The sequence below is a fragment of the Ictalurus furcatus genome, chromosome 13 (genome assembly GCF_023375685.1).
Source record: "Ictalurus furcatus strain D&B chromosome 13, Billie_1.0, whole genome shotgun sequence".
Taxonomy (NCBI): Eukaryota; Metazoa; Chordata; class Actinopteri; order Siluriformes; family Ictaluridae; genus Ictalurus; species Ictalurus furcatus.
In genome coordinates this window covers 25153542-25163838 of record NC_071267.1, presented here as the reverse complement: position 1 = coordinate 25163838, position 10297 = coordinate 25153542, and the positions used below count along the sequence as shown (strand labels likewise).

At 39.6% G+C, this 10297-nt stretch overlaps 2 protein-coding genes across 5 annotated transcripts in view; both read right to left on the bottom strand.

Moving 5' to 3' along the window:
- The window catches only part of LOC128617076 (matrix-remodeling-associated protein 7-like), a 14416-nt gene extending 12395 nt beyond the window's left edge, over positions 1 to 2021 (bottom strand). The window contains exon 1 of the mRNA XM_053640062.1: positions 132 to 2021. Coding sequence (XP_053496037.1) covers positions 132 to 305 — 174 coding nt within the window. The 5' untranslated portion in view covers positions 306 to 2021. The remainder of the gene's footprint in view (positions 1 to 131) is intronic.
- A 562-nt stretch (positions 2022 to 2583) lies between these two features.
- Positions 2584 to 6311, bottom strand: srsf2a (serine and arginine rich splicing factor 2a). Of its 4 annotated transcripts, XR_008387507.1 has the most exons (4): positions 5807 to 6311; positions 4809 to 5127; positions 3417 to 3509; positions 2584 to 2894 (listed from the first exon to the last, which is right to left on the bottom strand). XR_008387507.1 is itself a non-coding variant. In XM_053640060.1 (3 exons), the coding sequence occupies exons 1-2, from the start codon at positions 6160 to 6162 to the stop codon at positions 4821 to 4823; spliced, it is 663 nt and encodes a 220-aa protein (XP_053496035.1). In that variant the 5' UTR covers positions 6163 to 6311; the 3' UTR covers positions 2584 to 3509; positions 4809 to 4820. The 4 variants fall into 4 exon arrangements, 2 of the variants coding, with proteins under 2 accessions (XP_053496035.1, XP_053496034.1); XR_008387506.1 differs by having other exon boundaries at positions 3417 to 5127; XM_053640060.1 differs by having other exon boundaries at positions 2584 to 3509.
- Positions 6312 to 10297: the final 3986 nt, after the last annotated feature.

Below are 10297 nucleotides of genomic sequence, written 5' to 3'. Positions count from 1 at the left end.
AAACCTGTAGAGTACATGCATCAGGAGTAGACAGACACTTTTAACATGTGAATGATCAAACTTCCAGTAGAAACATGACTTCATTAAAGTATCTGGCTGCATAAGCAGGTTATAAACACTGGTCAGCCTACCTTGGAGCCGCTCTCTTCTTGCTCTCTGCAGGGTGGAAACGCCTCTGCTGGGTTTGCATCCGTCTTTCCTGAAACAGACTGATTTCTTCCAAATAAAACAGCTGTGAGAAAACCAGCCACGATCGTGAAAACGACAGAAAGCCAGATGAACCACGTGTCCATGGAGGCGTCCATGAATCTCACCAATAAACTTCTACAGCTGCAGAGCTTGCTAGGTTTATGTCGAGCTTATTCTTTTTGTTTTCGTTTTTTAAACCAAGCATGGGTGATTTGTTGATTTCTACAGATTGCTAATATGGGATTTGGAAGCCTATATTCCTGTCTTTGTAAAGAGAAAACGGTAAAGTTAGTGATCTAGCATGCGTTTTTTTTTTTTTTTTCGTGCTCAATCCGTTACCTATAATAAACATGTACACTATAGCTTCTGGAGCAAGAGCTAAACCCTGCGTGGTGTTTATGCGCATCGTGAAAGCGCAGCGTTTGCGCAGACTCAGCCCATCACTGCGCAGCCCACAAACCTACCTATCGGGTAAGATCACAAATATTAAAGATGCAATAGTCAATTTTTTTTTCTCCGTCACTTGTACAAATAACTGAAAACATACGTAGAACATAATAATAAACAGTAATAATAATAATAATAAAATACATGGCATTAGCAAACGTGTATAAAGTCGCTGAGAAAACGGACTTCCGGTCCGGAAGGTGTTTTTGGATAAACCGGCTTGTCAATCATTTTATACACACTCTATTCTCTAATCTTAAACTAATACTTCGAATGTAAGCTAAATGTCTAATTCACCTTTATATAATATTATTCAAATATCGTTTAATTTAGACAAAAACAGCAAAACGTTTTGGAAAGAAAGGTAGATTGCAATTTTATAGTAAAACCCAAGATGTGAGAGAAAAGTGTGATGCGTACGCGCTTGAAAATTGCATCCTCCAATAGAAAACGGAATACACACAAATAAATTTAAAAAAAACCCCAAATATATATAATAAAACTGAATTTACATTTTAAGAAGACTACTTAGATATTCATCAAATCTATTTATTTACTGGTTTATTTGCTGAAATACACAACTGAAATGTTGATATTAATACCGAATTTGAGCATGAACATGTATTTATAATGAATTTAAAATTAATTAATAAAAAAAGTGAATTCATCACTCCAGGAAACAAAATAAGGAAAATGACAGTAACGTATATAAATGTAAACGTCTAAATGAAATGAATTCTGCTTTAACTGAAGTAATACATATATATTTACTTATAAAATGTATTAGACTGTATGACAATTGTACACAATATTATAAAATTTTAGACAATTGTATACCCAGGCTCAGGGTATTTTATGTCTATCAGAAAATGAAATAGTTGTAATCTTACCCAATGATTCATTTACTACTAATAGTAGTCTACATTTAGGCAAGGCGATTACTTCTGTGTTTTGATCAGAGTACACTAGGTCAGGAGTTTCCCAAACTTTTCCAGAGTAAGGCCCCCCAAATGGCGTTAACATTTGACCGAGGCCCCCCTTTTGCAAGATGTCTTTAAAACACATAAAAAATACAGACTTCTGAATATACCCCCCCCCTTTTTTTAAAATAAATAATTAGATCTTACATCTTTACATTAGGAATTGATAGTGTGTGGTGTCAGAGTGAGAATTTATTTCACACCAAATTGTTGAGCCCAACCGGGCACCCCCCACTTTGAAAACCACTGCACTAGCTAACATACTCCAACACTAGCTAGTTTATATTAGCTGACGACTGGTGAACTAGGCTTGTAATTCATTAAAAATACTCAATCACACAAATTAAGCAAAACCTACACTGATGTGAAAGTTACAGTTGTTGGTTAACTGTGTAAAAAAATAGACAGAAAACCTCAAATACACATACCATGCATATGTAAAACATCTGGAGTTCTTTTAAAAAGCCAGAAAAACTTGGACAAAAGTTGTCTACATCTGTAGCTTCAGATCATCTGTATTAGGCACAGTAGTTGCTTTTCCCCCCCCCCTTACTTGTATAAATAATCTGAAGATATGTAGAACATGACAGAAAACCAACAGGTTAAACCTTTTACTAAGGTTTAGTGACAGAGAAACCTGTTTGGAAACAGACTTCGGGTCCTGAATGCTTGTGTTTGGACGCCCTTCCTGTCAGTCATTTCACAGACACTACACAAGCCAGAATTGATGCTTCACAAACATGGGCAGGAACCAATCATGTCAAACCCACCCAACATTAGGCCTCTGGGTTAGGTGGGATGACATGTTTTAGTTTAAAAGGTATGTTGGTATGACTCCTCAACCCCATATACTTACCAGAAATCCCAAGTGCTGGTGCTCTGTGTCCAAGCAATACGCTAATGTTTAATTCCAGCTGTGCGAAATGAACACGTTCAACACTAATAAAATTACAACACTACTCGAGCGTTAACACAAAAAAAGGTTTATTAGCATTCACATGGAGCTTACAGCTGTGAACGTTTCCACAAAGAACAAAATTCTGCCGTTGAAAATTGACGTGATAATGTTGGTGCACTACCTCCCAATGCGTAAATTTATCGAACGAAAGGTTTGCAGGAAGGACCCGCGCAGGTCATTCTGCTGCAGCTTTAAAAATCGTCAAATCAAGGCGTTACACGGGAGCAATCAGGAGAATACTGGAAACAGCCAAGCACTCTGCACTGCAACACGCCACCTTAACAGCTAACCAGCAATACTCAACTGCTGCGCAACTGCGCCTAGTGCACAAAAGATACACAAGGGAGAGCATTAGAAAATCACAGATATGCCAAATAAGCAGATAACACACAAGAAAAAAATAAACCCCCAAATTCAGGTAGAGAATGTGATTTTGATTTCACATGGAAAGCATTTATCCAAATTGCGACACACTTGCATGTGCTAGGGCTAAACATCTGGCCGGTTTCCATACAGAGATGAAAAAAAAAAAAACAGCTTTATTACATTACAGACTTGAGTACACACTGCATTAAAGAAAAAGACGTAATGAATTGAAAATGAACTTACTTTATTGGCTGGGCGATTACTTAACATCAAGTACTAAACAAAATGCACAAACTAGCAACAAAAAAAAAAAAAAAAGGGAAAAACTTTCCACCTAAGAATCTCACTTAAGCGCAAATATTCAATTCAAGATGATCACACTTCAGAATACGGTACAGAAATTTCTGGTCAACTAAACAAAGGCAAAAAAAAAAAAAAGAAGGTTTTAAAAAGATGTAGACCGAGTTTGCAACAACCTTTTGGTCTGACAAGGTGAATTTAGAAATCCTCAGATGGACTTTTCCTTTCGAAGTGATCCTCGGAATGAAGACTCATTCATCTGACATCATCTGGGAAAGAAAAGAGTCAGTGAGTTTTAAAGAAGTCAAGGTAGACGATTTTTAATTATACAAGCACAGAGAAGCTTGTATAGTTCCTATATTTCCGTAAAAGCAGCGGTTGCTGACTAAGCACTAGTCACTTTTGGCCAGCTTCAATTTAAAAAAAAAAAATTTTTTTGTAAATAAAAAAATCCTGTGCTTACCAAAAAAAAAAGCAAGCCTTTTACACTTGTCTAGTGAGCAACGAGTCTGTTGTAGAGTTGCTCAACTTAAATCATTAACCCTTATTGGTGTTGAGTAACCTCAATGAAATGAGCAAAACCTGGGGGTAGGGGATGCCTTTCTGAAAGCGACGTTATGACGTCAGCAAACGCTGAAAATAAACCATAAACATTTTCAGTACTTCGCTGACTGTACACGAGCTTTGAGAAAGCATCCTGCTGTTTTTGGGTGTTCTCTGTCCTGCTTTCGTCTATGGGCGTGTGACAAGGAAGATGGAAAAAGGCCTCAGTCCGTCGTCCTTCGAACGTACCTCAACACCACCTCAACACTCAATGAGACCGACCTGCTCCATAGCAACCGCCAAGCAGCAGCAGGCAGCCAACGGTCGGACCACACACTAACTGCTCTCAAACTGCCCCCAAACTCCTCTTTTGCATACAGGAATCAGCAGCTTGGAGGAAAGAATTCCACATTAAGGTAAAAACGTTTACCACCCACAATCTATTGGTTGCAAATAAAGAAATACTTACGGCTTTACCTTCCGTGGATCCGAAACCGGGTTCCGGTTGTGTGCGTGTTTTTTTTTTTTTTTAAATAAATAGTCATGCATTCCCAAATAATTCACGAATGTACTGCCATGACACAAAGCACTAAATCCAAAATACACCTGCATCATTCGCTATATCTAGATCCCCCTCCCTTGTTACAGCTGATAAACTTGTCTGGGTTCTTGCCCGTTGTATACAGCGTTTCTTCTTTAAGGAGGAAAGCTTCATAATATTTACCTTTTTTTTTTTAAAACCATACTGGAGTCTGTACAGAAAATAAAATTTTGGCCATGTACTACTTTGCAGAGCATTTTCCAGCTCTACAAATGAATTCCTTTCATTTCCCAGACCTGTGCAAGAACCCCACTTTAAGATAAAGCATAAGTCTTTACCATTTAAAGCAATCTGGGGATGTTCTTACAGATATGTAGAAGTAATTGTTGAAAGATTAGATGTTTGGTTCAGGATTGATTAATAAGAGTAAAAAACTTCAACAATAAAATACCCAGAGGTCACTTTCCTGCAGGTGTGTGTTTACCTGAACTCGCGCTCATGACTCCTGGGTGGCTCCGTTGGCCTCGGGGGATTTGGGTCTGCTCCTGGACCTGGACCTCGACTTGGATTTGGACGCTCTGTTCGAGCGGGGACTGCGACTCCTGGAAGGAGACTTGGACTTAGATCTGGATCGGGACCTGGAAGGAGATTTGGATTTGCTCCTGCGGGGTGTGCGGCTCTTAGAGCGGGAGCGAGACCGGGAGTAGGACTTGGATCTGGAGCGGCTGTAGCGAGATCTGCTTCTGGAGCGGGAGCGACTCCTGCTGCGGGAACGGCTGTGCCTCCTGCGCCTGGGGCTGCGACTGGAAAACAAACAGCACTCATGAGCACATAAGTCAAAGAAAACATGTAAGGGCATTGTGCAATAAGTCTTCTGAGAGATTAAAATATGGCGCGGGTCACATGGGGGTGACGTTTGTTTTCGCGTTGCCAAGCTAACTTCACTAGCTAAAAGGTTTTTGATAACTAATTGAACAATGAGAAAAAGAATTATAACTAATATATAAAGCCACCAATGTTTGTTTATTTTGCCACAAAAATACACTTGCGCTGACTCACTTGTGTGTTAGTTAATGATTAGCTGTTTTGTGAGTAAACTCGAGCACGGCTGGGCCTACTAGGCCGCAGTTGCACCGCGCGGGCAGTTTCCTGAGACCCGGCTAGACAGCGTTCTATTCGCATCGCTCCCTCAGGAAAACCCGAGGCTCGAGTTTGTTTACAAGGCCTCCACTGCGCCTTTGCTGCACAAAATATTCGTAAACGTGTTAATTAGAATTACAACCGCTAAATTAAGTTTTACTTTGTTACCAACCAGCAAAGTTTTTATTCTGCGTGAGTAGTGTATTATTTGTAAACAGGCCACATTCAACAGGCAGTCATTTGGATTTCGGCCTATCATTTCGCTCATCTTCATCACCAACACCATCCTCCTCCTCCTCCATCTCCATGATCGCGAGCTATTTTGTAGTTAGGTTCACTGACCTGCGACTCCTCCGTCCGTACCCGCCGTATCTGCGCGGAGGTCCTCCGCGACGGCCGTAGTGCGAATCCGGCGGTCGGCCGTAGCGCGCCATTTGCACGCGAAGCTCGCGTCCGTCCAGCAGCGCGCCGTCCATGGCGTCCATCGCGTCCTCGGCGTCTCGCTTGTCGTGGAAGCGCACGAAGGCGAACCCGCGGCTCTCCTTCGTATACCGATCTCTCGGGATGTACACGTCTCCGACGCGGCCGTACTTCTCGAAAACGCGCCGCAGCGTCTCAGGCGAGGTTCGGTAAGTCAGGTTGTCCACTTTCAGCGAGGTCATGCCCTCAACGTCGGGCGGAGGTCTACCGTAACTCATCTCTGCTACTCACCTATTTACTCACCTTTTAAAACGATAAAGTGTAAATATAACCGCGCTGAAAAGAAAGGGAAGGAAAAACAACGCTAGCCCACTTAAGACGCACAACCGAGCACGCCGCGCGCCTAAACCTAAAATGGCGGTAACTTGACTTCCGGGGTGGGTCTATACAACAAGCGGACGCTGCTTCCTTTATCTCGCGTCATTACCATAGCTACCGGTGTGCCCTATAAATGTTATATTATATTTGTGATTGAATTACTTTATTTCTAAAGTATTATATACATAGAGTTAAGGTGCCAAATATAAAATATATTTTTGTCTTTAAAAATATACACAAACAATAAAGCTGTCAAAACATGAAATCTGTGTGTGTTTCAACTTTGGCGTTTTTTTGTGTAAAATCTTGCAATTTTGTATTGTGTGCTTTCGTTTTGATTTATTTATTTGATTACATTTGATTTATTTGAACACAATAATCTGTAGGTGTAGATTGGTTTATACTGATTACACTGTAGTTCATACATACATACATTATATCCTTCAGTTTAGCTGATTTTTGCTTCATGAAAATAATGATTACATAAATAAAATAACGAATTCAAATAAACAAACAAATATATCCTCACCATCCACTTCAACAGGAACACCTGTGTCCCTGCATGTTTGTGTGGTTTCCTAATCAGCCAATCACGTGGCAGCATCACAACACACAAAATCAGCAGATACCGGTCAAGAGCTTCATTTAATGTTCACATCAAACATCAGAATGGGGAAAATATTGTGATCTGGATTGAGTATTTCATAAATTTCTGATGTCCTGCGATTTTCACACAGAATGGTGCAGAAAACAAAAAACACCGAGTGAGTGATGACACAGCCTTGTTGACAACACCAGTCAGAGATAAATGTCAGATTGATTTGAGCTCCCGGGAAGGATATAGCAACTCATATGATCACTCTTACCAGCCGAAAATCATCTCAGCGTGCACAAAGCATCAAACCTTGAGGAGTCTTGCCCATGATAGCCTCAGATTCTTGTGCTTGACTGACAGGAGTGGAACCTGATGTGGTCTTCTGCTGTCGTAGCCCATCCACCTCAAGCTTTGATGTGTTGTGTATTCTGAGATGCTTTTTCAGTTGAAAATGTGTTCATTCATGCTCATATGTTATCTTTTCTGTAGTAATAGCACATTCACGGGGACTTGTATGTCAGATTCGTCCAAAAAAAAAAAAATCAATGGTTAATAGTAAATATATTTCAAATGTGTTTTATTTAACAAATAAAATCAGATAATTGTTGATACGGGGAAGTTGTCTGTAAGGAGACGTTTATTTAACATTTACGGAAGGAGTCACCAGTGTCAGCAATTTGCAAGAGTAAGTTTTGCTCTTTCTGATTTCTTGGTAACATGACAAGCTGCATTTTTGTTTGTTTGTTTGTTTGTTTGTTTGTTTGTTTTTGTTAAATTCAAGAAAGAGAAAAAAAAAGATAGGCTTACGAGGGAATGACTGTTTATAACTGCAATAACGTAAGTGATAACGGGAACTAACTTCTCTCACAGATGTTCCACAACATTGAAAGTAATTCCAAACAGATATACTATAAAATTATGTTGTGTTGTTCTTAAACAAATAAATAAATAAAATCACTGGCAAACTGCTGTGGTATAAGTCGATTACAAAACCATGGGACTGGCTGTTAGGGTGACTCTGCTTTGCTTCAGGCTGCATCACACTACCCTGTTGTTGATTATTTTCTTATTACAGCACGCCCCCAGTGTTTTATTCCGTACAAAGTGGTTAAATGTAAGTTCTGTTCAATGTTGCCATGAAAAAACCTGCCCTCATAACCCCATGAATAACCATAGCTCTTGTATTGTATTCCTGTTCTCAATAAGTAAATGCACCCATTCACTGTTTTAGCCCAGTTAACTGAAATGTGAGATTCCTATGCAAATGTTATTTCATAAAGAGATGTTATTATAGCCTAATGATAACTGTAACACACACTAGCATAGCCTATTACACCCCACTGCCCCGTTGAGCTTTGTGCTCATTAAGATTTTAACTGTACTGCTATGGAAAAGCTTGCTGTGTGGAATTAAATTATGAATATCATTAGAGTAATGCAGAACAGCAAGCTCCGTTTAATTTGGCTCTTGTTTTTGATATAGTTACTGACAAATACTGCAGTGCAGATTTTTTTTTGCTCCCCAGTAAGCCTGAGCCAGCCAAGATTTGATTCCTATCATAAAATTATTGTTTACTCTAGACCTCCCCTATGCAGTTTTACAGGCTAATTTAGGAACTTAGGAGTCTCCATTATAAATCAAATCAGGAAAATATTTAAGAATTGATGAAATGTGACTCATTGTGGATGCATCATGGAAAAACTGTGATAGTGTAATGAAGAGGAAAAGTGCGTATGGTGGCTACGGTGCACTGCAGTGCTCAACAGGATGCTAGATTATGTTTTTCTAACGCAACATGACAGACAAGATGTTTTTAGGAAAATAACAACTGTGAGGCAATTAGAAAACCTCAAACATTTATTGCTCACTTTAATCAAGTTATAAGGAAGTCGGAAAATAATTTACCAGTTGCCAAAGATGGTCTTTGACCGGATCACCCTGTGTTTTGGCAGCTGATCATCAGCTCATCCGACCAAGCTAGATTTATTTCAGCAGGGTTTTAGAGCCATAGTGTTTTTTATTCCTGAATTTTCCACTAAGAGGGTCCAAGTTGACATTATTTCGGCTGTAGGGCAGCTTATTTTTGAGTTATTGATGTTAGGATTAAACCCATTCGTTTCACAGGACCAAACAAGCTCATAACTCAAAGAACCTTATAATAAATATCGTAATGTTCCTTTCTTTAGATTATTAATACATAGTGCATTGTAACATATTACTCATCGTATTTAAATAGGAAATACCCATATCAAAACAGATAATAGTTCTGAGTAATATTGATTAATATGTAGCATATATATATATATATATATATATATATATATATATATATATATATATATATATATACAGTAATTTCTTCCATACACACAGGTGCAGAAGTTTCTCTCTCAATGTTTATTGAACACAGGCTACTATTAGCTGTAGCTACATTGAATTCAAGAAGAACGGCCTAATTTAACGAACTTAGTGTCCTGTTTAAGCTCAGAACAGCAAATCCAAGTCCTAAACTGTCCAACGTAATACACTTTTCGAAGTCCAGAGCACCCCCTGGTCACCAACCTTCCGGCATCAGGCATTCTAGCAATTGAGACGCACCCCCCACCCCCCACCCCACCCCCACCCATCAGATTTCAAGCTTTACGCACAATCCCAGCCAACAAATCCCAATTGGTGGCTACAATATAATATAATCCTTTTAATAATGAGTTGGTTTCCTCCCGGTTCTCTGGTTTCTTCCCACTGTCCAAACACATGCAGCCAGGTGGATTGGCTATGTGAAATTGCCCATAGGTTGTAAATGAGTGTGTAAATTCGTGTGTATGGTGCCCTGTGATGGATTGGCGTCTCATCCTCCAGTTCATGATGTCTTCACACCTTGTGAACACCTGACCATCACACCCACATGTAGGCCTTCCCCAAACCGTTACACACAATTATATAGGATGTCTTTGTATTTCTGTAGCATTACAATTTCCCGTCGAGCCCAAACGCGTTCCAGCATGACAGTGCAACTGCACCAAGCGATCTCCATGAAGACATGATAACTGACCTCAACCCCAGTGAACACCTTTTGGGATGAACTAGAACACCGACTGCACCCCAACATCTCTAATGCTCTTGTGTATTGCCGAACGAACACAAATCCCCACAACCACTCTCCAAAATCTAGTGGAAAGCCTTCCCAGAAGACTAGAGGTTATTATAACAGCACAAGGGGGAATAAATCTGGAATTGGATGTTCAATAAGAACATATGGGTTTGATGGTCAGGTGTCCATACTGTATACTCTACTTTGGGAATGCTGGATGTCCATTATAAATAAAATACTAAGCTATATCAGGGGGAAAGTATTTATAGGTGTATGTACTGATGAAATGTGACTGGTCAGTAGTGGAAATGGGGACAGTGTAATAATGAAGTGATGACTGTCTATGTGG

Excerpts from the sequence above, each read along its gene's own strand:
- srsf2a (XM_053640059.1), bottom strand. The coding sequence starts at position 6,162 with ATGAGTTACGGTAGACCTCCGCCCGACGTTGAGGGCATGACCTCGCTG. Across the intron at positions 5,128-5,806 it reads TACGGACGGAGGAGTCGCAG|TCGCAGCCCCAGGCGCAGGA; the intron begins GTCAGTGAACCT and ends TTTGTTTTCCAG.